The sequence below is a fragment of the Phoca vitulina genome, unplaced genomic scaffold (assembly GCF_004348235.1).
Source record: "Phoca vitulina isolate PV1807 unplaced genomic scaffold, GSC_HSeal_1.0 scaffold10, whole genome shotgun sequence".
NCBI classification, from domain to species: Eukaryota; Metazoa; Chordata; class Mammalia; order Carnivora; family Phocidae; genus Phoca; species Phoca vitulina.
The window spans coordinates 33,588,914-33,607,129 of NW_022589713.1; the positions used below are offsets into that span (position 1 = coordinate 33,588,914).

General features: G+C 39.0%; 1 protein-coding gene across 1 annotated transcript in view; it reads left to right on the forward strand.

Annotated features, from left to right (window-relative positions):
- UBE2E2 (ubiquitin conjugating enzyme E2 E2) overlaps positions 1–14,699 on the forward strand; it is a 369,519-nt gene extending 354,820 nt beyond the window's left edge. The window contains exon 6 of the mRNA XM_032408792.1: positions 12,897–14,699. Coding sequence (XP_032264683.1) covers positions 12,897–12,994 — 98 coding nt within the window. The 3' untranslated portion in view covers positions 12,995–14,699. The remainder of the gene's footprint in view (positions 1–12,896) is intronic.
- The last annotated feature ends 3,517 nt before the right edge of the window (positions 14,700–18,216 follow it).

Sequence of the window (18,216 nt, forward strand, 5' to 3'; positions counted from 1 at the left end):
ATATAGGAATCTTTATGAATTAAAAGAATTGAAACCTTCAAGGACTAAAAAAAGGAGATAGGGAAGCTTGAAGAAAGCAAGAGAACAATTATAAGAAATAGAGCATATTGCCTGCTTTAGACTCGAAGCAGAGATAACTAAATATTAAACCACAAAAAAATGACACCAGGGCTGCCCAAATGTTTACTGTCTTAAGTCAGCAACTTGGAGAGCCACTGATCCTATAGGCATAAAATGTCATTTAGACTTAAGCATGAGGAGGAAGATGCCAGGAACTTGATACCATCTACAAACCAAATTTCGTCCTGATCACTGGGTCTAATTACCCATTAATTCACTTATTAAATATTTATTGACTGGTCATCCACCGTGCCCCAGACACTGCTGGTTTTGTGGTAGAAGACTGAGAAAGAAATACTGCCTACCCTCACCGAGAGAGGGGAGTTGGCAAGCACAGTGAGAGACAGAGGTAATGGTTGGGTTCTAACTTTAGCAGAGAATTCAACAACATCCCTTTTGGAGGAGAGGATAAGAGCAGCCTCAGCCCAAATCAAAGCCTACACCCTCAGTGTCATTCCTCAGCAGGGACATCATCCATGTGGCTGCCTCAACTACAGATTTCCGGCACTCGAAGGCAAGCAGGATGATCTGGTAAACTGAAACCCCTGAGAGTCTTGTCCAGCTCTGGCTCTGTGCTGGGTTATTTATATCCCTGGACTCAAGTCCAGATTCCCAGATGCAGTGGAGATTGTGGACCTCTGTGATAGTATCCAGGGCATGATTGCAGTACTCACACTCATCTGAAAGCCATCTCCTGTCCCACTCTTAGCTACTGAATAGTGTAAACAGAAAAGACTATTTGAGGGAAAAATTGATCAATTAGAATATTTATTTGTAGTCAGTAGACTACATTTAGGACTATGGAATAAAAATGTATCTTTTTATTTTGAAGAAAAGGTGTGCATTGCAAACAAGTTTTATTAGATTATTGTCATTTTTACTTCCATCAGGGTTAGAAGTAGAAGACAGGATCAGGATAATCTTCAGTCTCTCACAGCCAGAGACCATGAGAAAAATACTCTAAAATAATTTGTTTTCCATGCTTGGCAGGAAAGAATATATATTTTTGAATAACTGGATGCCTGTGCAGGGGGCAGCTGAATGGCTTAGTCGGTTGAGCATCCAACTCTTGGTTTCAGCTCAATGTCATGATCTCAGGGTCCTGGGATCAAGCCCCATGTCAGGCTCCCCGTTCAGCGAGGAGTCTGTTTGTCTCCCTCTCCCTCTGCCCCCCACCCGCCCTGCTTGCACATGCTTGTGCTCTCTCTCTCTCTCAAATAAATCTTTTTTAAAAAATAACTGGATACCTGGTACATATAGGCCAATAAGCTAGTTTCTCATTAAAATCTACAAGTGTTGATGATGATGTGGAGAATTGGAACCCTGACACATTGCTAGTAGGGATATACAATGATGCAATCTCTTTGGATAGCAGTTTGGCAGTTCCTATAATGGTTACACATAGGGTTACATTTGACCAGGCTGCTCCACACCTAGGTATATACCAAGAGGAATGAAAGCATGTTCAAGCAAAACTTGTACACAAATGTTCATAGTAGCATTATTTATAATAGCCAAAAGTGCAAATAGCCCACGTGTCCATCAACTAATGAATGGATAAATACAATGTACTCTACTCATACAATAGAATATTATTTGACAATAAAAATGAATGAGTCTGATGCATGCTACAACATGGATGAACCTTGAAAATATTATGTCTTGTGAAAGAAGCCAATCACAAAAGATGATCATGTGTATGATTCCATTTCTATGAAATGTCCAGAACAGACAAATATATAGAGACAGAAAGTAGATTACTGGATACCAAGAGCTAGAAGATTTGGGCAGATGAGGAGTGACCGCCAGTGGGTACAAGGTTTCTTTTTGAGGTGATGAAAATAATTCTAAAATGGATTGTGGTAATAGTTGCATAACTGTGAATGTACTAAAAACCATTGAAGTGTATACTTTAATTGGGTAAACTATATGAATTATATCTCAGTGAAGCTGCTTTTTTTAAAAAAAACCCAGCTTTAACATGTTGGCATCTTTGACTCTTTCCTGCTTGCTGCAACAACAGCTCTTTACAGCGGTATTTTGGGGAAAGCAATGTGTGAATCTCTGGTATCTTAAACAAGTCCTCCACTCTAAGGATATTTTCTTAGAGTTCATTAGAAATTATTGCTTAACTAAGCCTGGAATTGTAACCCAATAACTTCTCAGTAGGAATGCCGCATCTGTACCATTCTTTAGAGGAGTCTATTCTAATAGAACGCTTATATTTCAAAACACACATTGATTTAATGTACATAGCACTGCTATGTAGACTTATAGGATGCGGTTTTAAATTTTTAAAGATATTTTATCAAAAGTATACTTTAGATTATAGCCAGTGTATTTTGTATTGTTTATTGAGCAGTCTCAATTCAGTGGGTATTAATATGGAATGGTTTTAATTTTCTCCTGTCACTGCCTTAGGCCCTGTTTTGTTGAATCTTGTTTTTCCATTCCTTAATAATATTTAGCAGATCTCATAGCATCCAGGTCACTTTCAGTTATTAGAAGGTGAATCTGGTCCATTTTTAAACTCCCCTCTCATACCTGATTTAAATTTAATTTCCTCCTCCATTCCCATCAGGGTGGATGGAACATGGTCTGGTTCTCAGATACTGCCTTCTCCTCCCTTTTCAAGGCCTAACTCCTAAGCAGTTGGAGGCTAGGTAATGAATGAGAACAGTGTCCCTTTACCTAATTTCCTGTGGTTATTATTTTCCTTGCTTCTTTGGCAAGCATCGTCTTGCCATCCATGCCTTCTGGGTGACAGGTGTGAAAATGCTGCTTCACATGGGTAATTTGGAGAGCTCACTGCCCAGTTCCCTGATGTGGAAGACCCAGCCCTAGCTCAGCCTCCTAATAAACCCCTTCTCCTGTGGTGTCCCAGTAAATATTTAACAACTGGCTAGGGGTTGGAGTCGAGTGATGGTATGTGGCATGTGTATATGCACATACATAAGTTTATTATACATTTTACTGATGTAAAGAATGTATACAATTTACAGATAATAAAATATACAATACTCTTTAATGTAAATTTCATATAGTCATTTGATTGTCCTAGAAGAGATTCTGTGATTTTTACTAAAATCTATAGCCATCCTATGGTTGCAACTGACAGGTAAGTATAGTTCTAACATGAATATTGGATATTTTCATTTAAGAACTAAGACAAAAATGAAATAAAGAAGGATGTTGGAATTTCACTTGTTAGTGTCATGAGCAACTTCTTTGCTGAATTAGGTTCAAATGCTGGAAGAATATATCCTCCAATTTTTATGCTATTCACAATGTAAGGACTCTAGACATGCTACACTTTTAGGTTTCATCTGCATTATTAGCATTTTATCCGTCACTTTCTTAGCTCCAGACAATCAACAAAACAATAAATCCAAGTCCTAAATTGTAGCATTTGCCAATTTCAGGCTACATGCATGACCTTAAACTGAATGCATAATTGGGACAAGGTGCACGATAGCACATTGGTTTTTTTTTTTTTTTTTTTTTTTTTGCACCATACGGATAGAGTAGGCATAAAAATAAATTATGAGAATAATAATCATAGCAGTAAAATAATTAAGAAATGAGTTTTAAGTATTACCCTTGTTTGTAAATAATTTATTTAATTGTAACTTTAATTTTTAATAATGGCTGTGTTTAAATTCCTAAAAATTTAAAAATTGGTTGCAAGCTGGTTCCAGATAGCATTCTCCTAAGAGCCTCTTAGTTACTAGGGGAGCTGCCTTCTTGATAGGACCCTGATGAGAGAGCAGGGACAGTATAGACCACTTCCTTGGTGCTCCCTCTCTCTAATCAGATAGTCAAGGGGCAAATCACCTCATACCTGGTTTAAATCTCTGGCCAGGGATGACACTCCAGTCTGCTTCTCGAAGACACCCCAGTCTTTACTCGGTGGGTCTCTTGTTACCCTCCTTGCATGGCTTTGAGAAGAAAAAGTCATCCTCTCCCTGTTCTTGTGGTGCTGAGGAGGAGGAAGACAGAGGCGCTCCACGACCACACACCACACTCCCAAGGTGGTAGCTCAGTAATCCCACAAACCTTCTTTCTCTCCTTTCCCATGTTTTATGATAGATACCTGGGGTTGTCAGAGCCAGCTCATCTTCTCTTAATAAGTCCTATGGAAGGTACTGATGGTCTCTTTAGAATTTGGGATACTCAGTACCTCTTTTAACATCACTAGTTATTAATTCTGGAGTAACAGCACATCTTGCTAGACTTATATGCAGTTCTGTTTAGCATTTTCAAATTTATATCTAGTTTGGTAATATCCACCATTTGGTTTAAATCACAGACATGATAATTTTCCTCCTAAATCACTTCAAGTCACACATGCACGCGCGTGTGTGTGTTCTCAGGGTACCTAACAATCTTTCTGGTTTGGGCTAGGCCTATAATTAGTAGTCTGGTTCCCCAACATTCCAGAATACAAAAACCTTAACTCCGTCCTACTCACTTGATTTTTAATTAGTAGACCCAGAGGAATTCAGGAATTCAGATATTCCTAAATCTTGATAACATTCTTCAAAAGAAATATAAGATTCCTATACCTGTGGGGTGGAATAGCTTTAAATGCTCCAAGTCTTAACCTCATCAAGATGAGGATTCTTCAGTACGCCTGGGTGGCTCAGTCATTAAGCGTCTGCCTTCGGCTCAGGTCATGGTCCCAGGATCCTGGGATCGAGTCCTGCATCCGGCTCCCTGCTTGGCGGGAAGCCTGCTTCTCTCTCTCCCACTCCCCCTGCTTGTGTTCCTACTCTCGCTGTCTCTCTCTCTGTCAAATAAATAAATAAATAAATCTTTAAAAAAAAAAAAAGATTAGGATTCTTCAAATAAAATTTTAGTGAAGGAAAAAAAATGGGAAAGGGTAAGAACTTACCCTACCCAATACCAAAACATACTATAAACCTATAGTGAGAAAAGCAGGAGGAACAAATAAAGCAAAAGACAAATTCATCTATTGAAAGAACATCAGTACAGAATCCGATCCAGATATGTATAGGAACTTTGTGTATGATAAAGCTAGCATTGCACTAAAAGTTACTGTATGTAAATATAGGGGAATACTTCTAAAATGCTGGAGTGAATGAAGAGGGCCTTTGTACGTAAGCATGACATCAAACCAGAAAATGTTAAGGAAAGATTGACTTACTAAAAATTTAAACTTGTGTATGGCAAGGGCATTATAAACTCAGTTAAAGGACAAATGATACACTGAGAGAAAGTATTTCCTCCGCACATAATGGATAAATACTGTTATTCTTAGAGGTGCACTGAATTGATTTTGGCTGAATACTGAACAGCCAGTGTTAAAATCAATGAGCAACCTAAGGCGAGGCTGATTATTCCTATCATAAAACGATCCTCTTCCATACAACAGTAAATATGAAATTTTATTTTAAGAATATAAGTAATATTATAATTTTAATATTAAAAATTCAGGATATTTGGATTTTGTCATTATGATGTAGCAATATGATTTCTGAGCACTGCCAGCTACTAGATGGCTCCTGTGCGTATTTGCAGAGTACTTAACTGGGTGTTTCACTGGATGAAAAGCATGAATCAGGAGGGGGAGGCTTATTTATCCAGTGTAGGTTACCGTTCATGGAGATTCTGCTGTCGGATCAGTGAATTTTCCTTTTCCTCTAACACTTATAAAAAGGGGAAGACTTACCTTCTCAGCCCCCAGACTTAAAGATCTGGCTGGCGGTGGTGGTGCATGTCACTGAAGTGCTGCATGAACTGAAGCTGTGTGCAGTGCTTAAAGAAAACACTTCCTAAGTATCTAAGAAACAAACATAAGGTTTTTTTCCCCTCACGTTTTAATTTCTAATATTTTTACATTGGCTTGCTGCTTCCCACAGTCACTGGACGTGCTACTTTCCCAGCAGCCATTGGTGGTTACCTTTCCCATCCATCATAGTTTATGACAGTACTAAGACCCGTTTTGTTCCAGCAGCTTTTTCACACGGTAGCTGCTCTTCCATCTCACTTTGAACATTTGTCTGAATACCTGAGACAGCAGTTCCAAATTATTCCCTTGTACGCCATAGTGTTTATCTTTGGCTGAAAGAGATTTTCAGTCCCAAGTTACATTCATAATGCTTACCAATACTTTTTAAACCAGTGTTCAGATAGTAGCATTGAGTACAAATGATGGTATCGTGCCTATTAAATATGATGGCAACTTACATGATCTTTGATCTCCACAAGTTAAGTAAAGCTGGAAATGACATCAAAGGAGGCATCTGTCTGTTCAGTCTTCCAAAGACTAAAGCAGATTTTGGCTGAATACTGAGGCCAAAGCTAAACTTCAGTGCATGCTTGATAGTTATAATGTATAAAATGTTCCTTCATATTAGTAGGGAAAAAATGGACAAAAGACATGAACAAACAAATCACAGAGAAAGAAATATAAATAGTGAACAAACAGGAGAAAATGTTAAACCTTAGTAAGGCATCAAGTTAAATGCAGTTACAATGACAGATTTTTTTTTGTTAATCTAACAAAAAAATTAAAAAGATAGGTAATGCAGTGTTGTTGAGAATGCTCAGAAACAGGGTAAATTGTACATCCTTTGAGTGAAGGCAGTTTGGCAGTATTTACCAAAGTTTAAAATGTGTGTTCTCTGGTCCAGCACTGTTACTTAGAGGAATCTACCCCCAGAAGTATTTAACCATGTGCTCAAAGATTTATACAAGACTGTAATACTAGTTGTAATAACAAAAAATCAGATCAAATTTACGTGTGCATCAGGAGAGGAATGACAGACTGCTGAATAACCACAAAGGAATGCCCTGTGATTATTAAATATAATGAGCTAGGTCTATTTGTACTGCCTTAGAAATGCAACTGCAGTGTATTGTTACAGAGGAAAATGCAAGTTGCAGGATGTTTTTTTATGTGATTCCCATTTGATTTAAGCATAAATAAAGAAAAAAGTATGGAGGGATGAGTATCAAACCGTTAACAGGGTTACCTTGAGATGGAAGGGGTTTGGGGATGAAGGAAATTAGAGGGAAGAAGGTAATGTTTTTTACATCATATGTACTTCTTTATTATTTGAGTTTATTATATGTGAGCATCTGTTACTTTTTCGTTTTATAAAAGATTAAAGAAAACTAAGCTAGACCAAATCACCAACAAAAAATTTCATGAAAGACAGAAATGAGCTACTTCACCTCATTACAAGGCAGATGCACAGAAGGCCTCCAGGGACTTGATGGGAAGCTAAAAGAATGGTGTTAATCACAGGCATAACGGAACGGCTGGCAAAGCGGTCACTTACAGCCTTGAGGAATCCAAGAAATGGCAAAGTGCAGAGCACAAATTTCAACAATAAAATAATTTTTTGAAAAATAATGGGAGAAAGTGAAAGAAAGCTCTCACAATCACTATCAGGTCCCTTTCTCTGATTTGCTGATAATTCACATCTAGAGAAGAAACTTCTGTGATGAACCAACTTAAAATGCTCGTGCTACACAGGGACACATGCATATGGAGTAGCTGCTATTTATGGTTACTGTTTTGTGTGTGTTCCTTACTTACTTGTCTTACGTTCTTCTGTCCGTACTTAGATCCACGCAGTAAACAGAGTTAACAAGAGGGAAACAGAGTGACAGGCAGAGTCCCATGAGGCAGGATTTTGTTTAGCACTAGTTCTCCAGTACCTAGAACAGAGTACGGACTCGGTAAATATTTGTCAAATGAATGAATGTGTAGGCTGCAGCCCAGTGGGAAATAGGGATAAGTAAACAGACAACTAAAAGGCAGTATTCTCAGTGCAGTGATAGAGGTAAGAACAGACAAAACAGAAATGGGACGCATAAGACTGCTAGGAAGCTCCTAGAAGACATCCTCAAGGATGTTGTACTTGAGCTAAATGTTGAGAAATGAGTAGAAGCCTTCAAGCAAAGGAAGCAGCAGAAGTAAAAGTGCAGACCTATGAAAGAGCAGGGCTTGTTGAAGAAGCTGCAAGTTGTTTTTTCTGGCTGCAAGCATGGGGACGGGAGGCTAGAAAGATTAGGTCTAGACCAAAGATCTTGGGAGCCATACTAAGGACTTTTGGATTTTATCTGAAGAGAATGTCTTCATGAAGACAATCAGATTTATATTTTAAAATAAAATATGATGCATAAGAACACTTAGTTGCCAGTCTTTATTTTGAAAATAATAGCAGCAATTTTGTATGTGCATTACAAGAATTAATTCATTTAACTCTTACAGCATTCTAGGGAGTAGTTATTGTCTCTATTTTGTAGTTGAGGAAACTGAGGCACAGAGAAGTTAAGTAATTTGCCCAAGGTGACTCCGTTACTAGCGGAACTGAGGTACGCACCCATGCAGTCTGTATCCAAAGCCCATGCCCTTGTCCACTGTTCTGTACTATTTTTTGTTTGTGGTTTTTTTAAGAATATATATGTTTTCTTAAGAAAAGAGAATCCAGGGGCGCCCGGGTGGCTCAGTCGGTTAAGCCCGTCTGCCTTTGGCTCAGGTCATGATCCCAGGGTCAAGCCCCATGTAGGGCTTCCCATTGAGCAGGGAGTCGGCTTCTCCCTCTCCCTCTGCCCCTCCCCCGTTTGTGCTTTCTCTCTCACTCGCTCTCTCTCAAATAAGTAAATAAAAATATTTTTTTTTAATAAAAGGGAATCCAATTTTTTTCCATGTAATTTTTCCCATATCACCTACCAACCAAGATAGAATGTTCTTTGACCTTGCAAATAGAATAACTCCGCAGTTCAGTAGTCTGCCTGTCTTTTCCACGCCCTTCTTGCCATATAGCTGCTGCTTATCCCCTTTAGTACTGATTCCTCTCTCCCCCCTTTTCTGGACAAGCTTTAAGCCATTTGGCTTCCAGGGTACCCAGTGTAGCCCCAGCCAGGAGAGAGGCAAGCCTAGAGATGAAGTTGCAGGAGTTGTCTGAGCCTTTCTTTTCCAGAATCAAAGGTGCACAGACCACAGATCTTAAAAAAATGGGAGAGGGAGCAGAGTACTCGGTATGATCACCTTTTACTCACTTGCAAATAATCATGATGGTTATTCAGTCAACAAGCACTTACTAACCAGCTTCTCTTTGCACCTGGAACTGTGTAAGGAGGCAGAGGTGAGACAAGGAAGGAGAGAGTGGTGTGCTGCCCCTTGTCGATGGTCTTTCAGTCTTACACTTCCATTCAGGCTAGTATTTCATAGCTAGTATTGTGTCAACAAAAATGAAGGCATTTTTGTTAAACAGGTGAGGTGACGTGGTTTAGAGGTCTAGTTAATGAAGAGCATTATATACCAACTCTCACTCCCATGATTTTCCATTGCCCATGCTGTAAATCCTATTCCTCAGCTTCAGGGAATCTCTAATATATGCAGCATTGGTATTTGGGAGAATGAAGCGCTTAAAATCATCCAACCCTGTGCTGTAAGCATAAACATGCTCCTCTTTTCAAAAATTCATATAATTGCTGTGAACAAGGCAAAAAATGTAGAAGACTTAAATTTTAATTTACTTATCCACTGATAAATTTTGTGGGTTTTCTTTAGTAAAGAAGAAGAAGACTGATAGAGGATAATATCAAAGATCAGTAAAGATTTGGGAAAGTAGTAATAATGTGGAAACCCAAAGTAATAATGTGGAAGCCAAAAGGAATTTTTTCCTTCTTTTTTAGAAAGAAATTGTTAGAGAAATAAGCAAGTAATTTATGTTTAGAGACTGTTATTACATCCCTGGCGTAACTGTCCATGAAATATGAAACCTGTGTAAGAAGATTCATCTTTACTTAGGTTCGTAATTATAAATACACTACAAAAAGTGTGTCTTATTCCATTAAATTCACTGTGATAGTCATTCGCTACATATATATTGCATAGTTTTGTTTTTGGTTTTCTAATGGTATTTTGCTTTCCTTTTTTTTTTTTTTTAAGATGTATTTATTTACTTATTTATATGAGAAGGAGAGAGAGAACACGAGTCAGGGGGAGGGGCAGAGGGAGAGAGAGAATCCTCAAGCAGAATTGAGCACAGAGCCCAATGCAGGGCTCGATCCCAGGATCCCGAGATCATGACCTGAGCCAAAATCAAGAGTTGGCCACTCAACTGACTGAGCCACCCAGGGGCCCCTATATTACATAGTTTTGGTTGACTAACTGACAATCTTAACTTTTATTCAGCAACACATTTTAGCACTGAGACATACTTGGTTAATAACATGTGATTTTTAAATTCCTTCATTTTATACTTTTATGTTTTTCATTTATACTTTAAAAAATTTCAGATTTGCATAAATTTGTGAAAGTGTATGCACAGTAATGTTCCTCACAGCACTGTTTATAAAGCCAAAAATTGGAAGAAACTTAAATGTCTCTAAACAAGAAGTTGGTTATTCAGGTGAATACTAAAAATGATGAAGTAGATTTGTAATTATTGATATAAAAAGTTATTTGCCATATAGTGAGTTTTTAACATTACAGAAGTAGACCATAAATTAATCTTTTTTTAATTGTGTGTTTAGAGAAGAATTCCAGGAAGATATAAGGCAAATGTTAACAGTACTTCTCTCTGAGTAAATTTACAGATGGTCTTCATTTACAGTTTTCTGTCTTGTGTATTGTTTGAGGCAGTTTTTATTAGTAATATTGCTTTTATAGTTAGCATGTATAATTTTACAGGTGGAAAAATATTCTTTTTAAAATCAAACTTGAAAAGGTAAAAGGAATCTAATGAAAGAAATCTAATCTTAATTGTTTAAGCATACAAAAAAACTTTGCACAATGCATGTTAATTTTATCAGTGTTCTAACTTGTTTTGAGATTTTCCTCCCTTCTTCCCCTACTGAAATAATATTAACACTTGATTGTAACACCTTTTCCCACCCACAGCTTCCTGTTCCTTTTCCTTCATCTGTCCCCTTCTTCCTCCTTTGAGCTGAAATGACAGACCTGTCTTGTTCCCTATCTGCCCACACTGTGAGGATACGATTTAAGGCAGAGCATGAACATCACTGGTCATTCTGACATTAAGCCTATCCTTTACCTCAATCAGTGAGTTAGAAAGCACAGATGGATCTTCAGTGCATTTCATTAATACAGATACTGTTCAATTAAACACCTGTCTTGAGTGACGTAGACTCCAGCTTTTGAGGATACCTATTTTTTACTCAAACTTTTGCATTCTAGACTGCCAAAAATTGGAATAAGATGATTTTTTTTTCAAAGGTGGAGAAATGTGACTCAGACCTCTCTTTGGCCCTTTAGACTAAAGTCATTACTTAATCTGAACTGAAAAACCACATTTTTTTTAAGTATCTTAATCAGATTCCAGGCATTTGGTATTACTAGTTTAAATCTTCTTGAACCTGGTTGATTTATGTGATGGTGTCAGTTTCAGCATTTGGGCAAGTGAAGGAGAAGCACAGAGTGAGCAGAGAGGCAAAAGTTCTGAACAAACCCATACACTGGGTAGTCTGTTTAAATTGTGTGTGATATAAGTGAATGTAAGAAACTGGCCTCTCCCTAGAATAAATGTAACAAGCTTAGCACAAGTCCAAGAACACATGAGCAAGGTGTGTTAAAATGTGAGCAGCATCTTGTCAGTCAGAGAGAGGGCTTGGAAAAGCTTCAGCAGTACCAGCCTCAGCAGATGGTTAAAAGGTGGTGTTTCTGTTGCACCTCTAATACTGAGAAGGTATGACCATGAGTATCTTACCAGGTTAGTCTCAGAATCTTCCCACGTTATAGGTTGTATTAGACCACAGGCACACTTACTTACTTTTTTCATCTTTAACATATTGTTTGCTAATTTTGGTTCCTTCTTATCCACTAGATCTAATACACTCAAATTCTCAACACCAAAAGCAGAGGAAATAAAAATCAGGGAAGGAGTGAAGGTAGAGAATGAAGGGAAAGGGATGCGTTCTGGGACCCCCAGAAACCAAAAAAAAAAAAAAAACAAACTTTATTTTTAATTGCTCTCATTTTTTTTTTCAGTCCTATCTGGGTGGAAAGCAATCTCCCAAGCAGCGCATGGTGGGCCCTAGGCTCAGTGTGTGTGGGCTCCTGGCTCTACCGCTTACTCTGTCTTAGGCGGGTGACTTACTACCTGCCCCTAGTGTTTCAGTTTCCTGATGTGTCAGTTCCTCAGAGTTTTATGGAGTTAGTATGTTAAACTTTCAGGATGTGACTATTAGCTATTTAATATCTACCGGTATTTTTATAATAAAGAGCTATATGGATCTTGATATTTCCAAGTTTGGAGGAAGAAGTAGACCATCTTCCCCATTGTCAGTGGTTCTCACTAAGGTTGATGTGTTCAGCTGAGGCTCTTGAAGCCTCCCCCAATGTAGGCAGTGAGGGGTGGGAGTGCCACCACCTAGGGTCTAAGCCCCAGGGTAAAGGAGTTGGCCAGGCCATCGGAACCACTTCCCAAAGAGTTCTCCGTGAAACAGCTACCTGAAAACAAGCGGAGGGGGGTGAGAAGTGTGCAGTGGGAACAGGGAGAGAGAGTACGACCTGTCAAGAAATGAGCAGAGCCATCAGTAAAAGGGCAAGTAGATGACTCTGTGGGCAGCCGGTGTGAAAAGTGATGTGTCACTGGCAGGTCATTTACAGGTCTTTGCTGAAGTGACACTGTTCCAGGTTAGAACAGCAGCTTCCTGCCACCTCTGCATCTACTCCTTGATCTAGGGCTAGCTTTCCAACACTCCTTTCCCCCAGCTTTGAAAGAGGAAGTGCTGCTGGTGTTTACTGACTCCTGACTCTGCTTCCCTTCCAGCTGACCCTCTGGTGGGCAGCATTGCCACACAGTACATGACCAACAGAGCAGAGCACGACCGGATGGCCAGACAGTGGACCAAGCGGTATGCCACATAGGGGCCTGCTGCTTGCTGCCCCCGCCGGACCTGTGCAAGCACATTCACCAAGTGCATCAATAGCCCTACCCACCCCTCCGGACCTCGGTTCTTATTTTCTTATTTTTATTAAATTCTGAATCTTTTTCTGATGGTATGTCATCCATCCCCCACTCCTTTCTCCCTCCCTCCTCTTCCTCCTTTTCCTTCTCTCTTCCCTCCCCCCCCCCCCCCCCAACCCCTGCCTTCTCAGTTTATTCCCTTTTTTGATTTCTATTAACTTGAAAGATTTGGGGTTTTTTTTCCCATCTTAACATGGAATGGGAACTTTTGTTTTCAGTGCAAACAATGTTGGATCTGTAATAGTAAGAGCTTTCTTACAAAGCTTTGTATTACTGTGTGGTTTTGTTTTTTGTTGTTTTATTTTGATTTTTTTCCTTTTATGTGATCTTTGGGAAAACACGAATTCAGAATTATATCTCATTTCTACTTAAATGTAGTGCTTAGGGTTAATTTTTTGTACTGAAGTCTTTATTGGTGGGTGCATGCTACTGGGAACAAGTTTTTTGTACAAAAGCTTCAATCAGAATCACTGTGCATTACTGAGACTCTGTTTATCACTAGCCTTCTGTCCCCCACACAGAAGACTGTTGGATTGAACAAAATAATATGTATTTTGATTTACTTAAAGTGCTTGTAAATTTCTTAGGGACCTGCCACTTTTGACTGTGGATCAGTTGATGTACACTTGTATTATTAAAGCACTCAATAAATCACTGTGGCTGATAAATGCACTTCTGGTAACCCAGCGTTTGCTTTGTATCCTGGTGACCAGCGTAACCCTATGTGCAGCAGGGCTTGTCTAATTCAATTACAGATTCAAGTTTATTTTTCATCTGAAACCTCTAATATTTCTTTGTAGCTGAGTTGCTTAGCATGTGGAATTTCTCCAGCTGTCAATAACCTGACGATTTTACAGTTCTTTCAGATCACAAATACTTTACATATTAGCTGGACATTACTTTCTCATAGACATCCTTTCTGTTACAACCTTCTTTACTCAACAGTTAAAATATGGGACTCCAAAAATACCTTCTAGTGAAAGTCAAGTCTGAGCTGATCATTGTGTTTGAACACTTTTGAATTTATTTCTCTCCTTTTTTCCTTTTAAGATTGTTATAGTGATTACTCTTGAGTTTTGATTTGGGTTTTTTCCCATAATTTTGGTGGAAGAAGTAAACTCAGTTGCGTCAATCATGGTCAACACATTCACTGACGAGGGTATGTCTGTCTGGCTTTGACCTTCAGACTATTTTAGGTGTAGCTATAGGAGGCAGAGGAAACTTGTATGTGGTGCAGTTTGAAAAACATACTGATATGCTGATCGAAATTCAGGGTTCTTTGTGTTACAGGGCATATTGGAAACTACTGCTTTCACTAATTACAGTTACAAGCCCACCATACCAGTTGGTCTCATTTAAGGAACATCTTTACTACTAAATAGTGGGATTTACAAATGGAAATCATTCACCTCTAAATATTTCTGATTCAAATTTAAAATCTTTATTTGAAACATTTTAAATATCTGAGTCAAAAGATGCAGGTTTTTGTGGTTAAAGAGAAGTCCTAAAGAAAATATTGTTCAAATATTGAAAAGGTAACTTTTAAACCAGAGTACCTAGGGGTATTTTTTCTCTTTTTAATAATGATTTTACTATTCATTTTATTTGCAGACATTTTCCAGCATACCAGAGCACCATATGGTCTCTGTTCCAACTACTCAACTCTATGCTCGTAGCAAAGGGAACTACAGACCCTACGTGTGAATGGGCATAGCTGTGTTCCAATAAAACTGTTTATCAAAACAATCAATAGCCAGATTTGGCCTGTGAGTGGTAGTTTGCCAGTCCCTGATACGTAGAACACTATAGACGGAGGATTGGGGGGGGGGGGTCAGATGTGTGTTTAACATCTCTTTCTTTTAAAATAAAATTAATATAATACAAGAGTCATTTTTAGGAAATTACCCAGAATGTGTTATTGTCTATAGACTTTCAGACCACAGAGGTTTATATTTACTTTAATACCTTAGATTTAAAATTTTAATCCTAAAAGCACTGAGCCATATTAATATGCAATCTTATTAAACTGATTTTTTTTGCTTTTGACTGATTAAACCAGACTTACGATATTAATACTGACTTTTATTGACAATGTTTAAATTCAGTTTGCTTTTCTTCTTTTAAAATGTCAACTCCAGGGGCGCCTGGGTGGCTCAGTTGTTAAGTGTCTGCCTTCAGCTCGGGTCATGATCCCAGGGTCCTGGGATCAAGCCCCGCATCGGGCTCCCTGCTCAGCCAGGAGCCTGCTTTTCCCTCTCCCGCTCCCCCTGCTTGTGTTCCCTCTCTAGCTGTCTCTCTCTCTGTGTCAAATAAGTAAATAAAATCTTTTAAAAAAAAACAAAAAAGTCAACTCCAGTTGGACACATTTTAAGTGATATATCCAGTATATTACATCTACATCTCATAAATGGGTATACTTCAGATCATTTAAAAATGTGTGTTATTTGGGAGCCAGAGATCATAACAGTTCTCATAGGAAATCCTGTCACAAATCTATGTTTGCTTTCCCATGAGCCATCTTTAGATTTTATGTCAATTTGATAGGAAGTCTATAACATTTCTTTCCCCGTGTTTATGAACTCTAAATACTTAATGACAAACAAATGTACCCTCCCCTCAAAATGTGAAAGCTAGAGAAACTCCAGAGAGAGCAACAAATCCTTAGTTGAGTCAATCAACTGTTAAGCCTGTTAAGTCTAGATTCCAGATAACATGGTAATTTTACTTGGAATCTGTAACTGTAGCAGGCAATACAATTCCAGCTAAGTTTTCAAAAATGTTTGTAAAGTAAGATTTGGGAGTAGTTTAGCACTCAGAAAGCATAAGTCATTTCACTAATGATCATGGGGATAGCATTTCTAAAATTCAGGAGCGATTTTGTACCTTAATATTTGACTTTCCATGCCAGTTATTGCTAGTTATAGTATTTTATAAATTTGTTAAATAAAATGTTGGCAGATCCTTGACAGAGGCAGGACCACTGGTCATTGAGAAAGTAGTTTGAAATGATATTTATTGATCTTAAATAATTCAGAAGTTTGTGGCCTTAATTTGTCATAAAACTACAAATAAATACAACATTCTTCATCTCTTCTACAGGAATCCACTGAAGATAGCAAGTGCAGAAGTAGTCGATCTTTTCTTATTCCAAGATTAGAGAGTCAACCTAGAAGTTCATCCTACAACACTGGTTTCGGAATTAGGAAGAAAGGAAATATTTATTCAGAATATACTGTGTATCACGCCATAAGTTACCTAATAAAACCTCAGCATAGCCCTTTGATGTGTAGGCTGCTATGGTCTGAAAATTTGTATCCCTCCCCACCCCCCAACCCTCGTAATTCATATGTTGAAATCTTAATCCCAAGGTGATGGTATTAGGAGGTGATTAGGTTATAATAGCAGAGCTCTCTGGTTGGGATTAATATCTTATAAAAGACTTATAGTCTTATAAAAGAGACCCCAGAGGGCTCCCTGTCTCCTTTCCATCATGTGGGGACACAGTGAGAAGTCGGCAGTCTGCAAACAGGAAGAGGGCCTTCGTTGGAACCCAACCATTCTGACACCCTGATCTTGGACTTCCAGCCTCCAGAACCATGAAAAGTAAATTTCTATGGTTTATAAGCCACCTAGTCTGTGGTGTTTTGTTATAACATTCTGGACAGACTGACAGTGGCCCTCGTTTATGCACAATGATCAGGGTACCAAAGTGAGATTTCCACCAAGCATGTGACACCAGAGCCTTGCTATACAAAACCACATGCACCTTTCTTCTAACTATGAGATCATACTATAGAAACAAATTGTCATAATTCAGCCTTAGAGTCAAGGTGCCATACAATTTCTAGGTAGTAAGAATTTTGCCATCTTCAATAATTGGGAAAAAAATGTTAAAGGAAATGTGGACCTGGTATTACATGGAAGACCAAACAGCACTTCTAACCTTAGAGGTGCCACATTAAGACTTGACCAGCTATGGGAAACATGTCCCTTAGAAGACCCCCAAACTTCTCTGTATCTCAGTACTGCAGTAAAAGGGGCCATTAATTATTGCCAGGCATGGCAATTTTTAAATGTCTCTATAATAAGTTGTGGGGGTTTTTTTTAAAGATTTTATTTATTTATTTGAGAGAGAGAGCACATGAGACAGGGGAGGGTCAGAGGGAGAAGCAGACTACCTGCTGAGCAGGGAGCTTGATGCGGGACTCGATCCCGGGACTCCAGGATCATGACCTGAGCCAAAGGCAGTCGCTTAACCAACTGAGCCACCCAGGCGACCAATAAGTTGTGTTTTTAAAAAAAGGTATGTCCATAGTTGACACCAAAAACAGTTGCACAAAAAGCCCTCCCAGAGAATCCTGACCTACCTATGCATTTTATTTCAAGGTGGCTTTATAACACTGTCAAGATGTCCCTTCTGTATGGGTCTCTGGTATGTGGGGCGGAACCTCTTGTGCCATAGGGGCACACCCTGTGTCCTGAGTCCTGCAGCTGTCCTCAGAGGAAATCTGGAGCAGAGTATAGGATAACTATATTCTGAACCATAGCACTGAAAGCTACATCAGATCTGGAATGTCTTGGAGTTGACGCTCTCAGGGACTCAGGGCAGCTTGGCCTCTGAGGACCTGCTTTAGTAGTACACCCATATACCTGTGGGGAGCTAACCCACTCCTTGAGCCTGGAACATGCCCTCTCCACAAGGCACCTTTCACTCTCACATTCTACCGTGTGCACTGGTAATGTGGGTTAGGGTGAGCAGCTTATCCCAGTTTGGCCAGGACTTACTCTGGTTTTATTTAATTTTTTTTTTTAAGATTTATTTATTAGAGAGAGAGCACCAGTGGGGTGGGGAGGGGGAGGACAGAGGGAGAAGCAGACTCCCTGCTGAGCTGGGAGCCCGATGCAGGGCTCGATCCCAGGACCCCGGGATCATGACCTGAGCCAAAGGCAGATGCTTAACCAACTGAGCCACACAAGCACTCCCCGCCTTTTTTTTTTTTTTTAAAGATTTTATTTATACCTGTTTTAAAACAGAGTTTGTCTCAGGAACCCCCTCAGTCTGGGACAAACCAGGGCTGTTGGTCATTCGAGCTTTTGTGCTAATACTAAATTTTAGCGTCAG